Genomic DNA, 22,007 nt, shown 5'->3' with positions numbered 1-22,007 from the left:
TCCTCCACTCTGCCCTCTGGGTCCCCTTACCCGCCTCAGCTGCAGCCACAGTCTCCTGTCCCTGAAGACCCTATCCTAAGGGATGTGACTGCCTCCTCGAAAGTGTCCAGGTAACTTTCCTCCCCCCTGATGCATTGCACTGTCTATAGTTTGGCCTCCAGCTCATTAACTCTGAGCTGAAAAGCTCCTTGATCTACAGACACTTACTGCAGACATGCTTGCCGTGGATCACACTGGCGTTCACCAGCTCCCACATATTGCAGCTGCAACACATCACCTGCCCTGCCATCTTTATTGTGTTTTAAACATCTATTTATTTAATTAATAGGAAATACTCACCAGCCAATTTATTAAGCATTAGTAAATAGAACCTTAATACTACAATTACCCGAGTTTTTGAAAGATAAATGAGAAAAACTCTCACCAATCAATCAACTACCTGTTTTCCTGTGACGTCACCCTGATTTTTTTCTCAGAACACAGTTGTTCCGCTCTGGTGGACTGGCCTGGCCTGGACTGGACTGGACTGGCTTGGCTATGATAGCTCTCCGGGTCTTCCTCTCTCCCACTCTTTTAAACTCTGCCGCTCTCCTTAGAGTCATAGAGTCATATAGCACAGAAACAGGCCCTTCGGCCCATCATGTCCATGCCGGCCATCAAGCACCTATCTATTCTAATCCCATTTTTCCAGCACTTGGCCTGTAGCATTTATGCTATGGCGTTTCAAGTGCTCATCTAAATACTTCTTAAATGTTGTGAAGGTTCCTGCCTCTTCCACCTCTTCCAGATTCCAAGCACCCTCTGGGTGAAAATTGTTTTCCTCAAATCCCCTCTAAACTTCCTGCCCTTACCTTAAATCTATGCCCCCTGATTATTGACACCGCTGCTAAGGGAAAAAGTTTCTTTCTATCTACCCTATCTATGCTCCTCATAATTTAGTATACCTCAATCAGGTCCCCTCTCAGCCTTCTCTGCTCTAAGGAAAACAACCCTAGCCTATCCAGTCTCTCTTCATAGCTGAAATGCTCCAGCCCAGGCAACATCCTGGTGAATCACCTCTGCACCCTATCCTATCCTTAAACTCTGCCGCCCTCTTTGCAAACCAAAGTAAAGAAGGTCAAAGATTCACCTCCTTACCTCGAAATTTAAAGTGAATCAGGGTGCCTTGAGGTTTTATTTAGAGATACAGCACTGAAACAGGCCCTTCAAGTCTGAGCCATCAACCATCCACTTATACTAATCCTACATTAATCCCATATTCCTACCACATCCCCACCCTATACTAGCAGCAATTTTTATAATGGCCAATTTACCTATCAACCTGCAAGTCTTTGGCTGTGGGAGGAAACCAGAGCACCCACACAGTCACAGGGAGAACTTGCAAACTCTGCACAGGCAGTACCCAGAATTGAACCCAGGTCGCTGGAGCTGTGAGGCTGCGGTGCTAACCACTGCGCCTGTGGTATGGGACTGGACACGATACAGATATTCAGCATTCAAATCCCACCATGGAGAATTTTTGTGGGTCATTTCTAGGTCAGCACGAGCAAGCTAACCTGGTAGACTAAAGATGGAACTTATGCAGTCAAGAAGAAAGGAAGAAAAACTTGCATTTCAATAGTGCCTTTCATGACCTCAGTTGTGCCAAAGCACTTCGCAACCAATAAAGTACTTTTGAAGCCTAGTCACTGTTGTAGGAAACAAGGCAGCCAATTTGTGCACAGCAAGATCCCACAAACAGCAAAAAGACCAGATAATCTGTTTTTCATTGATGTTGGTTGAGGGATAAATATTGGCTGGTAAACTGAAGAGAACTCGTCTACTCTTTTTCGAAATAGGAGCCATGGGATCTTGTATGCCCACCTGAGAGGACAGACAGGGCTTCAGTTTAACGTCTCAATCGAAATACCGCACCTCTGACACTGCCTAGGTGCACTATAGTCACGCTCAGTGCCTCTGGAACATTGAGGGGGATGTTTTACAAGGTTTGATCAGCCTTCAGCCGAGATGCTCTTCATCAGTTAGTTTGCCGAGACAGTCTTAATCTACAGGCGGAACTGCAGTCCAAACTCGGGAGAGAAAACTGGAAGGTTGAATTAAGCATTAAATTCGCAGAGAAGTATGACTTCAATTTTTTTTTGGTCATATGACACAGATGGACTGACATGGACTGGTTGGGTTGAATCGCCTGTTTCTGTGCTGTATATCATATGTAATCCTATGTAGGTTCTAAACAAGAACCTGAAGCCAAAAGGGTTAAATTATAAGGATAGGAGAATTTTAAAATCTTCAGCCTTGTTTTCAACTCCCTGTTGACCTCGCCCTCTCCATATCTCTGTAACTGATCCTGGCCTCTTGCACATCACCTATTTTAATTATTCCACCATTGGCCGCCGTGCGTTCAGCTGCCTGGGCCCTAAACTCTGGAATACCCTTCCAACACCTCTCCGCCTTTCCCTCATCCTTTAAAATGCTAGTTAAACGGACCTCTCTGACCACGCTTTTGGGCGTCTGCCCTAATATCCCCTTATGTGGCTTGGTGTCAAATTTTGTTTGATAATGCTTCTGTGAAGCACCTTGGGAAGTTTTATTACGTTAAAGACGCTATATAAATGCAAGTTGTTGTTACTTTATTCCCTTGACTATAGAAGATTAAGACGTGATCTAATTGAGGTGTATAAGATGATTAAAGAATTTGATAAGGAAGATCGAAAAAAACTATTTCCTCTGGTGGTGGGGTGTCCAGAACAAAAGGGTGTAACCTTAAAATTAGAGCTGGGGCATTCAGGGGTGATGTTCTACACAAAGGGTAGTGCAAATCTGGAACTCGCTCCCTAAAAAGCTTCAGAGGCTGGGGGTTAATTGAAAATTTCTAAATTGAGCTTGTTAGATTCTGTTATGGAACCAAGGTGGGTAAGATGGGATTGAAGCACAGATCAGCCATGATCTAATTGATTTAACGGAACAGGCCTGAAGGGCTGAATGGCCTCCTCCAGTTCCTGTAATTATGAAAATAATGAATTACAACATTTGAATAAATCTCGCGCAGATATATATAGAGAGCAAAGAGGAATAGGATTCACGGTTGGTTGGTGAATGCAGTCAGGGGTTTGTTACCATTTCAGCAGAGCTCAAATATAAAGCAACCCTAATTTTCCTAACTATTCGAACAGGCACTTTGACAGCTTAGTTACCCATTCACGAAATAATCTGAACCCACTGACAGTCTCTGTCGATCGAGTCGTTCTTCGTTCGGCAGATAATAGAGAGTGAGCTTGTTTTGTTTTAAAAAGAGGCCTTCGGAGGGCTACAGGTGAGAAAGTGAAAGGTTTCATTTCAAAAGTCAGAAGGAACATAATGAGCAACATAATGAGCAACTTGAAACAAGCTGGACTCCAGGGTCACTCACTAAGAAAACTTACAATGACCTCCACTCCCACTGTGTCATGGAAAAAGCTGCTGGGAATAGAAAACATCAAAGGAAAAGAAAAATGATCTCATCCGAAATAAAATTAAAAAAGGATCAAATCAGGACTAAAGCGCACAAGCAAAAACTTTCATTTCACAAAAGATCAACCGCATACACGAGAATACGCAGCTCTCTCCTTTACATCCCTGACGTGAGAAAACCTTTCTTGTTCTCAGTTTCTGATGAAAGGCTGACCACCTGAAACGTTAACTCTGTTTCTCTCTCTACAGATTCTGCCTGACCTGTTAAGTGTTTCCAGCATTTTTATTTCAGGTTTTGTCTTTGATTTGTTCACGGGATGTGGGTGTCTCTGGCAAAGCCAGTATTTATTGCCCATCCTAATTGCCCTTGAGAATTTCAGCATCTGTAGTATTTTGCCTTTGGTCTCAGTTTATGCCTTCTGACACTTTACAGTTAACATCAAAGTAAATTTGGAGTAAATGGTAAATCAGTTTGGTTTTGGAAGAATGGAAAACAAGCAAAATTGGATTTGACTGGAATAGGAAGCTAATCAAACTGGATTGGGGTGAATCACAGACTGGATCAGGAGCAATAGACTTATTTACAGTAACAGAGACAATTTGTGCTTGTAAGTTGGATGAAGTATAGAGACACTCATTAGACGTAGACCCCTACAATTCTATCATGAAGCACCGAAGTTCTAAACGCTCGAGCGTGTAACTGATAATTTCCTCTCACATGTTTGTTTTACTTTTGTCACATTTTTCAGGATTCAGTGATACTGAAGATGAGTAACGAAGCAAATATTAGTTCCACGTGTTTAGGTGGTATCAGGAGGTTGAAGCCTGGTTGACTGGTTTATCAGTGACAATAATCTTCATCTATTAACCCGGTAGTTCTCAAACTCTTTTTGGTTGGAGGACCCCTTTTCAAATGGATTAACAATCACAGACACCCCATCATAGAACCAAATTTATCATAGAATCATAGAATGGTTACAACACAGAATGAGGTCATTCGGCCTGTCATGTCTGTGCTGGCTTTCTGCAAGAGCAACTCACCTACTCCCACTCCCTTGCCTTTTCCCCATAGCCTTGCAAATGTTTTCTCTTCAGATAATTATCCAGTTCTCTTTTGAAAGCCTCGATTGAATCTGCTGCCACCATACTCTCAGGCAGTGCATTCCAGATCCCAACCATATCACGTCGCTGTTGCTTCTTTTGCCAATCACTTTATATTGGTGTCCTCTGGTTCTGGAATCTTCAGCCGATGGGAACAGCTTCTTCCGATCTACTCTGTCCAGACCCCTTACAATTTTGAACACATCTATCAAATCTCCTCTTAATCTTCACTTCTCCAAGGAGAACAGACCCAGCGTCTCCAACCTATCCATGTTAATGAAGTTCTTCATCCCTGAAACCATTCTCTGCACGCTCCCTAATGCCTTAACATACTTCCTAAAGTGCGGCACCCAGAACTGGACACAATACTCCAGCTGAGGCCGGACTAGTGTTTTATACAGGTTTATTATAACTTCCTTATTCTTGTACTCTCTGCCCCTATTTATAAATCCCAGGATCCTGTATGCTTTATTAATCGCTTTCTCAACCTGTCCTGCAACGTTCAATGATTTGTGCACATATAACCCCAGGTGCCTCTGCTCCTGCACCCTCTTTAGAATTGTTTCCTTTATTTTATGTTGCCTCTCCTCATTCTTCCTACCAAAATGACTCACTTCACACTTTTCTGAATTCAATTTCATCTGTCACTTGTCTGACCATGCCACCAGCCTGTATATGTCCTCTTGAAGTCTATCACTATCCCTCTCACAGTTCACAATACTTCCATGTTTTGTGTCATCCGCAAGTTTTGAAATTGTGTCCGGTACGCCCAAGTCTATATATCAAGGAAAAGAAGGGGTCCTAGCCATGACCCCTGGAAACCCCCACTATGTACCTTCCTCCAGTCTGAAAAACAACCATTCACCACTACTTTCTGCTTCCTGTCACTCAGCCAATTTTGTATCCATGCTGCTTTTTTTTAAAACTTCATTCATGGGATGTGGGCGTCGCTGGCTATTGCCTGTCCCTAATTGCCCTTGAGAAGGTGGTGGTGAGCTGCCGCCTTGAACCACTGCAGTCTATGTGAGGTAGGTACACCCACAGTGCTGTTAGGAAGGGAGTTCCAGGATTTTGACCCAGCGACAGTGAAGGAACGGCGATATAGTTCCAAGTCAGGATGATGTGTGACATGGACGGGAAATTGCAGGTGGTGATGTTCCCATGCATTTGCTGCTCTTGTCCTTCGAGGTGGTAGAGGTGCTACTGTCCCTTTTATTCCATGGGCTCTAACTTTGCTGACAAGCCTGGTATATGGCACTTTATCAAATGCCTTTTGAAAGTCCATTTACACCACATCAATTGCATTATCCTCATCTTCGCTCGTGTCGCTTTAAACAGGCTCCAGAAGCTGGCTGAGCGTGTCTACCCTGAGGCACAGTGTGGCTTTCGATCAAAGAGATCCACCATTGACATGCTGTTCTCCCTTCGCCAGCTACAGGAGAAATGCTGCGAGCAACAGATGCCCCTCTACGTTGCTTTCATTGATCTCACCAAAGCCTTTGACCTCGTCAGCAGACGTGGTCTCTTCAGACTACTAGAAAAGATCAGATGCCCACCAAAGCTACTGAGTATCATCACCTCATTCCATGACAACATGAAAGGCACAATTCAGCATAGCGGCGCCTCATCAGACCCCTTTTCAGTCCTGAGTGGTGTGAAACAGGGCTGTGTTCTCGCACCTACACTGTTTGGGATCTTCTTCTCCCTGCTGCTCTCACATGCGTTCAAGTCTTCAGAAGAAGAAATTTTCCTCCACGCAAGATCAGGTGGCAGGTTGTTCAACCTTGCCCATCTAAGAGCAAAGACCAAAGTACAGAAAGTCCTCATCAGGGAACTGCTCTTTGCTGACGATGCTGCATTAATAGCTCACACAGAAGAGTGTCTGCAGAGACTCATCGACAGGTTTGCGGCTGCCTGCAATGAATTTGTCCTAACCATCAGCCTCAAGAAAACAAACATCATGGGACAGGACGCCAGAAATGCCCCATCCATCAATATCGGCGATCACACTCTGGAAGTGGTTCACAAGTTCACCTACCTAGGCTCAACTATCACCAGTAACCTGTCTCTCGATGCAGAATTAAAGAAGTGCATGGGAAAGGCTTCCTCTGCTATGTCCAGACTGGCCAAGAGAGTGTGGGAAAATGGCGCACTGACACAGAACACAAAAGTCCAAGTGTATCAAGCCTGAATTGCTCTACGGCAGCGAGGCCTGGACAACGTACGTCAGCCAAGAGCGACGTCTCAATTCATTCCATCTTTGCTGCCTCTGAAGAATCCTTGGCATCAGGTGGCAGGACCGTATCTCCAATACAGAAGTCCTCAAGGCGGCCAACATCCCCAGCATATACACCCTACTAAGCCAGCGGCGCCTGAGATGGCTTGGCCATGTGAGCTGCATGGAAGATGACAGGATCCCCAAGGACACATTGTACATCGAGCTCGCCACTGGTACCAGACCCACCGGCCGTCCATGTCTCCGCTTTAAAGACGTCTGCAAATGTGACATGAAGTCCTGTGACATTGATCACAAGTTGTGGGAGTCAGTTGCCAGCGATCGCCAGAGCTGGCGGACAACCATAAAGGCGGGGCTAAAGTGTGGCGAGTCGAAGAGACTTAGCAGTTGGCAGGAAAAAAGACAGAAGCGCAAGGGGAGAGCCAACTGTGTAACAGCCCCGACAACCGATTTTATCTGCAGCACCTGTGGAAGAGTCTGTCACTCTAGAATTGGCCTTTATAGCCACTCCAGGCGCTGCTTCACAAACCACTGACCACCTCCAGGCGCTTAGCCATTGTCTCTCGAGACAAGGAGGCCAAAGAAGTCTCATCAAGAAACTCAAGCAAGTTAGTTAAACATAATTTTCCCTTAATAAATCCATGCTGGCTTTCCCTAATTAATCCACATATGTCCAAATGACTGTTAATTTTATCCTGAATTATTGGGGGAATTTTGTGCTGGCAGCAGGGGTCTCGATGTCAGGGAAAACTGACGCTGAGATCCTCGTGCCGCCTCTTTCTGGAAGGGCTGCCGAATTTAGTGTCAATCAGGTACTCAGTGGACAGCGGCGGGCCTTCCATAGGATTTAGGACACCATCACTGGAAGTCCCGGCCTTGCAGAACTGCCAGCCAATCAGAGGCTGGTAGCTGCTTCAACTGCAGTGACCAGACACTGAGGAGTGGTGCTGGAACCAGGCTTAAGGTAGGTCAGGGTGGGGGCGGGGGGTCTTGCGGGGTGGGGGTTGCGGGGGAGGAGTGCCGACAGCAAGGGCAGGGGGGTGGCCCCTCAGTGGCCCCCCCTACCTGATGCCAGGACACTTGTTCAGGCACTAAGTGCCCTTGAACGAGGGACCCCACCCCTCGCACGCTTTTTCCTACCGTGCTTCCCGTGCAGCGAGGGGCCCGCCTGCCGCTGCAGCAGGAAGGGGATCCTAATTGGGGGTTAATTCCCTAGTTAATTGGTGGTGATGTGGGAAGGTCATTCACAGGCCTTCCTGCCCCAGACTTAATTTCAGTGGATGACACAAAAATTGGCCGTGTGGTAGATAGCGAGGAGGATAGCTGTAGACTGCAGTTTGATATCAATGGACTGGTCAGCTGGGCAGAAAAGTGGCAAATGGAATTTAATCCAGAGAAGTGTGAGGTGGTGCATTTGGGGAGGTCAAACAAGGCAAAGGAATGCACAATAAATGGGGTACAGAGGAGATTTACAAGAATGTTGCCAGGACTGGAAAATTGCAGCTATGAGGGAAGATTGGAAATGCTGGGCTTGTTCTCCTTGGAACAGAGGAGCCTGAGGGGAGATTTGATCATAAGAACATAAGAACTAGGAGCAGGAGTAGGCCGTCTGGCCCCTCGAGCCTGCTCCGCCATTCAATAAGATCATGGCTGATCTTCTCGTGGACTCAGATCCACTTACCCGCGCTCTCACTGTATCCCTTAATTCCTTTATTGTTCAAAAAGATATCTACCTTAGCTTTAAAGACGTTTACTGAAGAAGCGTCAACTACTTCACTGGGCAAGGAATTCCATAGATTAACAACCCTCTGGGTGAAGAAGTTCCTTCTTAATTCAGTCCTAAATCTGCTCCCTCTAATCTTGAGGCTATGCCCTCTTGTCCTAGCTTCACCTGCCAGTGGAAACATACTCTCCACTGGTATCTTATCTATTCCCTTCATGATTTTATATGTTTCTATAAGATCCCCCCTCATTCTTCTGAACTCCAATGAATATAATCCCAATCTACTCAGTCTCTCCTCATAAGCCAACCCCCTCAACTCCGGAATCAACCTAGTGAACCTCCTCTGCACCCTCTCCAGTGCCAGTATATCCTTTCTCAAGTGAGGAGACCAAAACTGCACACAGTACTCCAGGTGTGGCCTCACCAGTACCTTATACAGCTGCAACATAACCTCTCTGCTTTTAAACTCAATCCCTTGGTGGGGGTCTGGAACTCACTGTCTGAAAGGGTGGTAGAGGCAGAAAACCTCAACTCATTTAAAAGGTGCCTGGATGTGCACCTGAAGTGCCGTAACCTGCAGGGCTATGGCCCAAATGGGATTAGACTGGGTGGCTCTTTTTTCGAACAGCGCAGACACGATGGGTCAAGTGGCCTCTTTCTGTGCCGTAAACTTTCTATGATGCTATGAAATAAAGAAAGAGTTGCATTTTTAAAGGGCCTTTCATGATCTCAGGAAGTCCCGAAACGCTTTACAGCCACTGACACAACTTTTGAAGTGCAGTCACTATTACAATGTTGGAAACGTGGCAGCCACTTTACGCACAGCAAGCTCCCAGCAATCAGATAACGACCAGATAATCTGTTTTACTTTAGTGATGTTGGCTGAGGGATAAATATTGGCCAGGATACCGGGGAAGAACTCCCCTGCTCTTCTTCAAAATAGTGGCCATGATATTGCCCACCTGAGAGGGCAGACGGGCCTTGGCTTAACGTCGCATCCTCTGACAGTGCAGCACTCCTTCTGTACTGCATTGGAGTGTCTGCCTAGATATTTTGCTCAGTTCTCTCATATTGGACTAGAGCCCACAATCTTAAAGCTTTTGCATCTTAGTTCAAAAGAATGAAGAGCCTGGTTTATAGTATATGCAACAAATCGAGCAGCTGAACAATCTCTTGCTGTTAATGACTTGCTTGTTGCCATGGCATAAGAATTTACTCCTGGTGAATAGCACTTTCTACCTACCTTCTTTAAGCAGCTGTGTAAGTCACTGGGGCATAGTTCAAGCAAGAGCTGGACCTGTTTCTGGCTGGGGCAGAGATCACCTCTTAGAAAGGTAGATAGAGCATAAAACGACCGAGGCCAGAGTGATCTCCTGGACTAGTTCCATCGCCTAAGGGCATCAGGGAGGAATTTCCCAGATATTGTTTTCCAAATTGGTCTGGGTTTTAATCATTTTTTTTTACACCTCTCCCAGGAAATCACGTGCTTTCGGGTGGGATGGGGTGTGTAAATATTGTGATACACAAGGTATCGGAATACTGTAGGCAAAGCTGGATGAACCAGATGATCATTTCTTATGGATCATTGTTTGTATGTTTACTGCAGGTCGCTCCAGGCCAATTGTCCCCCCCACTTGGGCGGAGTAGTGGGAGATGGTGGTGTGATAATGTCACTAAACTGTTAATCCAGAGGCCTAGGCTGGACGGGAGTTTAAATCCCACCATGGTATCTGGTGGTATTAAATTCAATCAATTCATAAAAATCTGGAATTTAAAACCCATCTGCTTCACTAATGTCCTTTAGGGAAGGAAATCTGCTGTCCTTACTTGGTGTGGCCTACATGTGACTCCAGACCCACAGCAATGTGGTTGACTCTCAACTGCTGTCTGAAATGGCCTCGCAAGCCACTCAGTTGTTCAAGGGCAGTTAGGGATGGGCAACAAATTCTGGCCTTGCCAGTGATGCCCACATCCCATGAAAGAATAAAAAAGAACAGTGGAGGTGCAAAGAGATTTATGGGTCCATGTACAGATCACTAAAATGTAGTGAGCAAGTACACAAAAAATCAAAAAGGTGAATGGAATGCTGGCCTTTATATCTAGGAGGCTGGAATATTAATGGGACGCAGTTTTGCTACTGGTATAAAAAGCCTTGGTTAGACCACGTCCGAAGTACAATGTACGGTTCTGGACACCACACCTGAGAAAGGATATGTTGGCCTTGGAAGGAGTGCAGAATGATATCATGACGGCAAAGGTTAAATTATGAGGTGAGATTACATAAACAAGGCTTGTATTCCTTGGAATATAGAAAATTAAAGGGTGATTTAATTGAAGTTTTAGGGACTTTTAAAGAAAGTGATAAGGTAAATGGAGAGAAACTTTTTCTGCTGTTGGGGGAGTCTAGAACAAGGGGACAGTAACCTTAAATCAGAGTCAGACCATTCAGGAGAGAAAAACAAGAAATGCTGGAATCACTCAGCAGGTCTGGCAGCATCTGTGGAAAGAGAAGCAGAGTTAACGTTTCGGGTCAGTTCCGAAGAAGGGTCACTGACCCGAAACGTTAACTCTGCTTCTCTTTCCACAGATGCTGCCAGACCTGCCGAGTGATTCCAGCATTTCTTGTTTTTGTTTCAGATTTCCAGCATCCGCAGTATTTTGCTTTTATTCAGGAGAGAAGTTAGGAAACACTTCTTTGTGCCAAGGGTGACCCGAGAGTGGAACTCTCTGCCACAAAAAACAGTAATTTTCAATTGAGGTCAATAGATCTTTGCTAGCCAAGGGTAGTAAGGGAAATGGAGCCAAGGTGGGTGGATGGAGGTAGGATACAGATCAGCCATGACTGCATTGAATGGTGGAACAGACTTAAGGGGCTGAATGGCCTGCTTTTGTTTTTGTGTTCATATGAAAGACTTGCACCAAGCGAGCAGGAGTTGTGAGGTGAGAGATGGGCAGGATGGGGAATTTGGAGCGCTTTTAGTTACTCACCTTGACACAACAATAGATGGTGGAAACAAACAACACACTGGCCAGGACCAACAGGCAGGACAGGTAGAAGGCCAGCATCAAAACGGAGCTGTGAACAGAGGAAGAGAAAGAACAAGAATTAGCTCCCAGACGGTCATGCGACGCAGTGTGTCCTCACACGCTGCCCAGAGAGCATCACACATTGTGCTGCTTTCTTTTTTGACACTAAAAATGAGTTTTCTACATCTTCTTCCATTGTCAGACCCTCAGAGAGACTGAGCACCAAGAGTTCTCACCTCGCAAACAAATCTACTAACGGGCAATATAAACTAAATGGTACAATTTTAAAGGGGGTATAGGAACAGTGAGACACAAATCTTTGAAGGTGGCAGGACAAGTTGAGAAGGCTGTTAAAAAAAGGTATATGTGATCCTGGGCTTTATTAATAGAGGAACAGAGTACAAAAGCAAGGAAGTTATGGCAAACCTTTATAAAAGGCTCGGTAGACCGCGGTTGGAGTATCAGGGAAAAAATTGCTGTCACAATAAGGGTGAGGCTAAGAACGCATGCCGCTATTTCTGGGTAAGTGGTGCAGCAACTTCAGGTGAGGGACAGATGTGCGGTTAAATGTGAGTATCTAAACGTTGCTGTTCAAGTTGTGCCACTCTGCTATCAACATTGCGAAAATGGAATCTTGCACTTAGCCTCCATATTTTGTTTAGGAACTTGCTATATTTGCCCATTAAACTGGTCAGAGAAAGGTAAGTCTTGTCATTTTGGGCGTAAATACCCTTTTAACAATGTGATAAATGTTAATGACTGCCAATCAACCTCTCTGGCCCTGAAAATTAACTATTATAAATCTGTAGACTCATTCCTTGAGGATTGGAATTTTTCAGGGTGATTTAAAAATGTCAAATTATAATTTTTTTTTTAACCTTTCCTTTCTGTACCTTTTTTCTCTCTCTCTTAATGCAATCTTTCTTTCCCTCTTATTATTTCTCTTTCCGTATCTTATTTGACATTGATTTCATCCATTCTAATTCACCCTCCTTCTCAGTCCTTCCTCTGTTTATTTCTCAATCCTTAAATCTCTTTGGTTAAGGAGATAAAAAGAAAGGCTTGCATTTATATAGTGCCTTTCATGACCACTGCTGCAGCCAATAAAGTACTTTTTGAAATACAGTCACTGTAGTAATGTAGGAAATGCAGCAGCTAGTTGGCGCACAGCAAGCTCCCACAAACAGCAATTTGATAATGACCTGAATTTATTTTGTGATGTTGATTGAAGGATAAATATTGGCCATGACACTGGGGAGAACTCCCTTGCTCTTCTTTGAAACAGAGCCATGAGATCTTTTATATCCACTCAGGGATAGGCACCAACATGTTGCACCACAGATATTTGACAAAATTATTGACTCAGCCATGGATATGGGGGCGATTAATCTGTATATAAAGTATATAGTCAATCTAACGCCATCGAAACACAGCCCAATGTAAAACACATTTCTCCCGATAAATAAAGTAGCTAAGCATACATATATCAATGGAGAGCAGCACAACTGTATTAGCTAGCTAGCAAGCAAAACAGTATACAATGTCAATGTGAATAACCTTTGCAATTACTTTTGCTGCTATGTTATTTTAAAACACACGGTTAAAGGCTTGAAGCAGGGATGCTCAACATTTTCATGTGGGGGGACCCACATTACAATTTTTGTCTTACATGGGGGGGTCAGTGAAACAACTTCAGAAAGATAAAGGCATTAAAAATGTATCTTATTATTAATCAAAACATCAACAAAGGTGCATTTTTGTGAAGAAGCTTAAAATGAGAAGACTAATTTATTGACTAACTTTCTGGTCACTATGTTGGACACTGATTTAGTGAGACACCTGGCATTTTTTTGCTTGCACAAGTTGTCAATGTTTGCCTGCACACTTGCTGTAGCAATGCGGAGTATTCCGGATAGATGTCCATTGTCACAAGTGATATTGATCGCGCTCTCTCCCACTTCTCTTTGTCTCTGTCTGTCTGTCTCTGTCACTCTCTCCCACTCCCTCTCTGTGTCCCCCTCTCTGTGTCATTTCCCCCCTCTGTGTCATTACCCCTTTGCTCTCTGCCCCCTTTCTCTCTCTCTGCTTTCTCTCTCTGCCCCTCTCTCTCCCTCTCCCCTTCCCTCTCCCACTCTCTCTCCCCTCTCACTCCCCCATCCCCTCTCCCCCTCTCTCTGTTTCCCTCCTTCTCTCCCTTCCGCCTTCTCTCTCCCTCTCTCTGTTCCCCCCTCCCTCTCTCTCCCTTCCTCTCTCTCTCCCTCCCTCCCTCTTTCTGATAGTTACAGACAGCGGAAACTCTCAGCTTTGTGATTGGTCCATTTTAAAAAAAATTAAGCTGTTAGTATTCGTTTCACAGCTGACAGGTGCTGAACATGGGAACAGCAGCTTCCAATTCCGACAAGTTCAGGGTTTTCTGGCGGGCTTTAAAAAAAAATCAGTTTAATGTCTCATCCGAAAGATGGCACATCTGACCATGCAGCACTCCCTTAGTTTAGTTCTCAAGTGTCGGCCTTGATTTTTGTTCTCAAATCCCAGAATGGGACTTAATTTGAAACCTTGTGACTCAGAGGCAAGCGTACTATCAATTGAGTCACAACTGATACCCAGATACACTGTTTGTTCCATCATTCACCAAGGTCTCAGATGCCGCTACCTGTTTGCAATTCCACAAGCTTTGTAGACCACAAGCTTTTGAGCTGAAGGGTGCAGAAGCAAGTCTAACTAATGACAGATGCTGTTAGATGTTTGTTACAGAAAACTTTGGCCCATCGTCTTCAATTCTAGGCACCACACTTTAGGAAGGCTGTCAAGGCCTTGGAGAGGGTGCAGAGATTTACTAGAATGGTACCAGGAATGGGGGACTTCAGTTATGTGGAGAGACTGGAGAAGTTGGGTTAGTTGAAGGTTTAGGGGTGATTTAACAGTGTTCAAAGAGAGAGGTTTAGGGAGGGAATTCCAGAGCTTAGGGCCGAGGCACAGCCACCAATGGTGGGGCGATGGAGATTGGAGTGCACAACAGGCCAGAATTGGAGGAGCGCAGAGATCTCACAGGATTGTAGGGCTGGAGGAGGTTACAGAGATAGTGGGTGGGGGGGGGGGCATGTGAGGTCATGGAGGGATTTGAAAACAAAGACACAAATTTTAAAATCGAGGCATTGCTAGACCAACAGTCAATGCAAGTCAGTGAGCACAGGGGTGATGGGTGGCCGGGTCATAGTGCGAGTTAGGAAACAGGCAGCGAAACTTCGGACGAGCTGATGTTTACGCAAGGTGGGAGGCTGGCAAGGACAGCGTTGGAATTGTTGGAATAGTTGAGCCTGGAGGTAACAAAGGGTGAGGATTTCCTTGTATTATTCGATTAGAGGAACCCCAGCAAGTCATAACAGGAGCACGACAGCCAAGTGACCTTTAAAAGAATGGCAGAACTATGTGAAATCTGGGCTTTTGATTCCCGGCCTAAGTATTGACCCTGGAGGCAGATTACTACCAAGTTACAGCTGGAATATGCCGGAAGGATTGTGGATTTCCAGGCCCATGGTCCAAAGGACCATGATCATCTTATTGACCAGTGGTCAACCAGCTCTCAATTCCTCATCAGATGGAGGCTGAGTGAAAGTGAACATCTGGAAACTCCTCTCAATTTAAGAGAAAATAGAAGACTTACTGTGGCACAATGGTTATTTGAATACAACAGATAAAGAGGAAGACGAGGCAGGAACAGGCCACATAGGCTCCAAATCGGTCATCCACCTCCTTCGAATACTGCAAGAAAGAGAGAGAAAATTATTGGAATCATAGAATGGTGGGATCTGACAGCACAAAAGGAGGCCATTCGGCCCATCGTCTCTTTGAAAGAGCAGTCCTGCTTATTCCCACATCTCCACTTTTTGTCCGTACGCCTGTAAGTTCTTCATTCTCAAGTACCTGGCCAACTCCTTTTTAACCTTTTCAGGTTGAGCGTTCCAGATCTCGACAACTCTCCTCACTAGATCTTTTGCCAATGATTTTAAATCTATGACCTCTGGTTATTGACCCACTCGCCAGAGGGAATAGTTTTTCTCTATCAAAACCTCTCATCATCTTGTAAACCTCTATTTGGTCACCTCTTCACATTCTCAGTTCCAAGGAGAACAGTCCTAACTTTTCCAACATCTCCTCATCACTGAATCCCTCATCCCTGGTAACATTATTCTTTGTTCTTGTCTTAACTCACACCAAGTCTCGTTCCCCTATGGCCCCTATACTCACTGACCTGCATTGGCTCCTGGGTAAACAGTGTCTTTTAAAAAAATTCTTATTCTTGTTTTCGAATCCCTCCAGGACCTTGTTGCTCCCTGTCTCTGTAATCTTCTCCAGCCCCACAACCCTCCGAGATATCTGCGCTCATCTAATTCTGGCCTCTTGAGCATCCCCCATTTTAATCGCCACACTATTGGTAGACATGCCTTCAGTAACCTGGGCCCTAAGCTCTGGAATTCCCTCCCTAAACCTCTCCACCTCTCTATCTCGCTTTCTTTAAGACACTCCTTAAAACCCTATCACTTTGACCAAGCTTTTGGCCATCGGATCTAATATCTCCTTATGTGGCTCGGTTTCATATTTTGCTTTGTAATGTTCCTGTGAAGTGCCTTGGGATGTTTTATTACGTTAAAGGTGCTATATAAATGTAAGTTGTTGTTGTTGGATTTAAGATTTTTTTCCCGTTGGAGCTGCATATTTCACAACCTCAGGACATCGCAAAGCACCTTAAAGCCAATGAACTAACTTTTGTAGTCTAGTCACTGTTATAATGTAGGAAAGGCAGCAGCCGATTTACACACAGCAAGCTCCCACAAACAGCAATGTGATAATGACCAGATAATCTGCTTTCAGTGATGTTGATTGATGGATTAATATTAGCCAGGACACTCGGGATAACATTCCTGCTCTTCCTCTACACACTGCCTTGGAATCATTTACATTCACCTGGGAGGGTAGGTGGGGCCTCGATTTAACATTGCATCTGAAAGACAGCACCCTCGCAGTACTGCAATGGAGTGTCAGCATCTCATTGAGTGGGACTTGAACCCACAGCCTTCTAACTCAAAAGGTAAGCGTGCTATCAGTGGAGCCACAGTTAACATCTGACAGAAAGAGATGTAATCTTAAACCAACAAATGGTGAAGCTAGTAACTTAAACTGAAATGGAGGTGACTGATACAAAAGCAAGATACTGCAGATGCCGGATATCTGAAATAAAAACAGAAAATGCTGGAAACACAAAGACAGCAGTAGTTATTACTTCCTGAGATGAAGGGATTGTCCTATGAGGAGGGATTAAGTAGAATGGGTCTATTCTCTCTGGAATTGAAGAATGAGAGGTGATCTCATTGAAAAATATAATATTCTTAGAGGCTTAACAGGGTGGACGCTGAGAGCCTGTTTCTCCTGGTCAGAAAGTTTAGTACTTTCAGGATAAGGAATCAGCCATTTAAGACAGCGATGAGGATAAACTTCTTCACTCAGAGGCTTATGAATTCCTGGAATTCTCTACCCCAGAGGGCTGTGGATGCTCAGTCGTTGAGTATATGCAAGACAGATTGATAGACTTTTGGGCACTAAGGGAATAACGGAATATGGGGATAGGATGCGAAGGTGGAGATATGCTAGATCAGCCATAATTTTATTGAATGGCGGAGCAGGTTCGAGGGGCCGTATGGCCTACACCTGCTCCTATATCTTATATTCGTATGAACATTTACCTTCTTTTCTAGCTCGGTTTTCCTGAACGTGAGTAGAAATTTTCGCACATGCTCAGAACGTAGCCGATCTATGCTTCTAGCATCGATTGCTCGCCCGAGGAACTCATCCACCTCATCTTCAGTATTCATGTTTTCTTGAGTGCTTCTGCTAAAGGAAGACAAAAAAATAAATCAACAAATGTAACTTACCTCAAACTGCATAGTCAACTCTTTCACCAGCATAACATTTTGAAGTTATATCCCTTTTTATAATATTCCTTCCTCTGTCTGCTATGTTTACACTGTTCCCCTGAGCTACTGGGCAAGCCTGGTGAACTATTGTAGACCTCTACCAATAGTTGTTGAGCTGTCAGAGACTGAATGTTCCATTCCTTAAATGGTCAACTGTGCAACCCACAAACCAACTATAAGGCAGCAAGCCAAGGCCCCCTCTTGACTCTTGTCTCTGAATCAGAATATCATGGGTTCAAGGCCTATCCAGCAGTGCAGTAACCACCACCACCCCACTCCTGCCCTGAGGGAGGTTCCACGTTGTTGGCGCCGCAGTCTTTGTGTAAGATTCCCCCATAGCACTTTGCAAAGAAAGAGCAGAGGAGGTGTTCAAGCCAACGTTTATCTGTTGACCAAAAAGCAGCATGAATAATTGTTTATCTAATTTGTGTGTGGAATCCCGGCTTCTCCAGCCTTCAGTGGTGACATGGCATAGGGTTGGTGTGGGATCCTGCTGTGCGTGTGGTGGCTGCTCTGAAATGATAGTGACTGACCTTCGAACGTAATTCTTAGGCTGTGAACTGCTTTGGGACGTCGTGAGCATGTGCAAGGCGCTAAATAAATGCACGTTTTCTTTCATTTATTTCCTACTTCCTCATGTCATAGATTGCTCCTTGGCTTGTCTCCAGTATGTGATCAATCACGAGACTGCGCGCAAGAATAGCATGTATTCATCCAGACTCCGGTTTTGCTTTTTTCAAGGAAACTATCATAGCTACCCAACCCATTCCCCCCTCTCGCAGTTTAGGATACATCAGAACCCAATAAATTATTCCCTCGAATTCTCATTATTCTATATAGTTAATTCTTTCAATATTTCAATAAGTTACAATTTTGCAATGAATACTCAACAACTCCCATTACTGTTATTATCTCAAATAAAAACAAGAAATGCTGGAACCACTCAGCAGGTCTGGCAGCATCTGTGGAAAGAGAAGCAGAGTTAACGTTTCGGGTCAGTGACCCTTCTTCGGAACTGTTATTATCTCGTTATGTGGCTCAGTGTTGAATTTTGTTTGATAACCCTCCTGTGAAGCACTTTGGGACATTTTTAATATGTTAAAGGTGCTATATAAATCCAAGCTGTTTATTATTGTGATGTCCTCGAGTGAGGTTTAGCCAAGTTTAGTATAAGGGATGAGGCAAAGTTTAAGAGACAAAGACTGCAGCAGCTGAACATAAAGGCTTCTCCATTTATTCTGTCTTGGTTTCACTTTCTCTTTGCTGGCATGAGATCTACAGCAGCCTCTAGAGTACACAATGCACAATGCAATTGCCATTTCAAAACACTACAACAATACAATGATATGGGGCTGATTCTGACTTTGTGTGATTGTGTAGAAGCGAGTCAGCGATGGGATGAGATGCAAACTGGCCACCAACCCACTATTGTTCGACGCTATCATACAAAGTTAAGATTACCCACTATGTGTCTCCCCAGGATGGGTTCCTGTGACTCCTTACTACACTGTTCACATCTACAGGACGTCATTGATGCAATGCTGAAGTGATAAACCCCTATAGTCTGTGCTATTCTTCCACATCATGAGGTACAAAGTGAATGAGCCGAGAGACCCCCAACAGCGATCGTTTTGTGCTAAGGGCCATGCAGCTCTGATATTGTACGCAGCCTGGGTGGAGGCCACATATGTGAAGGAATCTGAACTGATGACAGCGCCATTAAAGTTTGCCCCTTTACATTTTCAAGCTGTCTTGCTTCATAGAATCATTCAGCACAGAAAGAGGCCATTCAACCCATCATGCCTGTGTTGGCTCTTTCAAAGAGCTGTCCAATTAGTCCCAATCTCCCCTGCTCTTTCTCCCAATAGACCTGAAAATCTTTCCCCCTAAATTCCCTTTTGGAAGTTACTATTGAATCTGCTTCCATTACCCTTTCAGGCAGTGCCTTCCAGGTCACAACAACTCGCTGTGTCGAATGTTTTTCCTCATGTTGCCTCTGGTTCTTTTGCCCATTACCCTAAATCCGTGTCCTCTGATTACCGACTCTCTTGCCAGTGGGAACAGTTTCTTCTTATTTACTCTATCAAAACCGCTTCATAATTTTGAACACCACTCAATTATCTCAAACATCTCAAGGAGAAAATGATTGACTTTTTCCCTTTATCTATTATCCAGTACTTCAGTTTGAACAAAGAAACAATTTCTATTCAGCTCTTTTAGTCAGAAAATGATCAATAGCAGGAATGCATTTCCAGGAAGCTTAGCTGAGGGTAGGACACTGGACGGCTTTCAGAAACATCTAGGTACTGGGAGATTGTATTGTTGGTATTCTGGGTGGATGAGACCAAATGAGCTGTCGAGCGTTCTTCATCTGTGCAGAACTTGTGATCTATCAAATGTACCTGACAGCCTTTAGGGAAGGAGATCTGCCGTCCTTACTTGGTCTGGCCCTATATGGGACTCTAGTCCCACACTGTGATTGACTCTTAACCGCCCTCTTAAGTGGACAAGTGACGCACTGAGTCAGATCAAACCACCACTGAGTACCCTCTCCATATGCACTGCAGTGATTCAAGAAGGCTGCCCATCAACATTACCTCCTCAGTGCAATTAGGGAAGGGCAGTAATTGCCAGCATTGCCAGTGACATTCACATCCCAAGAATGAATAAAGCAAAAAACACTAACCATTAGCTCCTATCTGCACTGAATTCAATCGTAACCTTTACTTATTAATTCTCCCTCCCCTCTTTGTTATGGCCAGTCCAATACAGAGGCTCACCAGTCCTCCCTTTCCCATGAAGAATCTCTGTCCATTTCTGATGAATCCGCTGTGCATTTCCAGTATTTTCTGTTTCTATTTCAGACCTTCAACAATTTTATTTTTACATATTCCATCCGCTCTTGCTCTCTTTGACAGCAGCTCCCGAACCCGCCACATCTAACACCTAGAAGCACCAGCACAGCAGGCACTTGGGAAGATCACCACCTGCAAGACCCCTCCAAATCACACACCCCACCCCGACGAGGACTTATATTGGCTGATCCTTCATCGTCGCTGGGTCCAAATCCTGGAACACCCTCCCTAACAGTACTGTACAAACGTCTTCACCACACGGACTGCAGTGGCTCAAGAAGGCGATTCACCAGCACCTTTTCGATGGCAACTATGGATGGGCAATAAATGCCAGCCTTGCCAGTGACACCCACGCCCCACAAATGATTCAATAAAATTACAAATGCTAACCAGGGGCGTGTTCCAGCGTGGTTCCATCTGAGCGATTAAACTTTATGACACAAAATTCTGATGTGGATCAGAGATGAGTGCACGAGCTCGTGCTGAAATTTGAGGGTGAGTAAGGACAGTGCAGAGTATAAAGTGGATTATAGGCCATATTTACAGACTGGAAATGAAAGAAGACAGGATATTAGATTATAGTGTGCATTCAGGCATTCAGGCATCTTTAGGATTCAATTTGGGAATTTGGGAATTAATTCTGCACAGTAACATCTTGGATCATTTCCAGACCAAACTCAGAAGGTTCTGCAAGATATTCTGAGGTCATCTTCCTGGTGCTGACTTGCCCGCTTTGAAATCGGTTCTGTTGGAAAGAAACCTTGGCTGGGAGTTTCCTGTCGGTTGCATTGGTTTTTTTTCCCAGCGAAGTTTGCCCGAAATTGACCAAACCAGCGCAAACGATTGCGTAATTTTAAGCGCAAATGACATTCAGCACAAAATCAAGTTTCTGCAATCGTTTGAGCTGGCTTAAAAACCATCAAACTGGGAGCCAGTCCCGCCCACAAAAACTTGTCAGTAATTGTACCCATTTGCAAGCCTTCAAAGAGGCTCTTAAAATTAAACTGTTATTTTTAGGTGCAAGTCACCTTGTAAATGTTTTTAAATACATTTTTTTTGAATTTACTAAGAAACTAACCAATTTAACTAGTAAATAGCTCCGTTCAGTTTTTTAAAAGTCATTTTCACTTATTTAAATCAGGTTACTTACAAGTGGTGGTCTTGATACTCTGATTAAAAATGCTTATTTTTTTATTAATTAAACTGCACCAGGTTGCCACTCTTCAATATATCATGGAGTATTTTTCAATATAATTTTAAAAAAAAAGTTAAGTGCAGAAACATTGCCTGATTGCACTGTTTCATGGAAGATTTTCCATTCTGATGTGCAAATACGTTTGAGCAGAAACTTGAGCCAAAAAAACCCCACCCTGTAAATCTGGTATTTTGAACACAGTTTGCACCCAGTTCACAGGATTGCACCCAACAGAAATTCTTGGACCTTGTCTTTAAGGAATTGTCTTGGCAAATCTCCTTCTTTAAAATCAATCCCTTTTGAGCACAGACATCTCAATCAGGCTATCATGTTCATCAACATCCATCGATACATTTCTCTATCTGCTGCTTTATCCATCCATCTATCTGTTTATCTATCTGTCCGTCTATCTATCCAACCATCTATCCATCCCACTACCTCTTTATCC

General features: G+C 44.2%; 1 protein-coding gene across 4 annotated transcripts in view; it reads right to left on the bottom strand.

The window, feature by feature from the left end:
- The window catches only part of adcy5 (adenylate cyclase 5), a 481,143-nt gene that overhangs the window by 51,497 nt on the left and 407,639 nt on the right, over positions 1 to 22,007 (bottom strand). For 3 of the 4 annotated variants that reach the window (XM_068034839.1, XM_068034836.1, XM_068034840.1), the window contains exons 10-12: positions 17,279 to 17,426; positions 15,202 to 15,299; positions 11,499 to 11,586 (exon numbers count right to left, since the gene is read on the bottom strand). In XM_068034839.1, coding sequence (XP_067890940.1) covers positions 11,499 to 11,586; positions 15,202 to 15,299; positions 17,279 to 17,426 — 334 coding nt within the window. The remainder of the gene's footprint in view (positions 1 to 11,498; positions 11,587 to 15,201; positions 15,300 to 17,278; positions 17,427 to 22,007) is intronic. The other variant, XM_068034838.1, reaches the window with a different exon arrangement.

This window comes from Heterodontus francisci, chromosome 7 (assembly GCF_036365525.1).
Source record: "Heterodontus francisci isolate sHetFra1 chromosome 7, sHetFra1.hap1, whole genome shotgun sequence".
NCBI classification, from domain to species: Eukaryota; Metazoa; Chordata; class Chondrichthyes; order Heterodontiformes; family Heterodontidae; genus Heterodontus; species Heterodontus francisci.
Note: the sequence above shows the minus strand (reverse complement) of the source record. Positions and strands in the feature narration are given on the sequence as shown.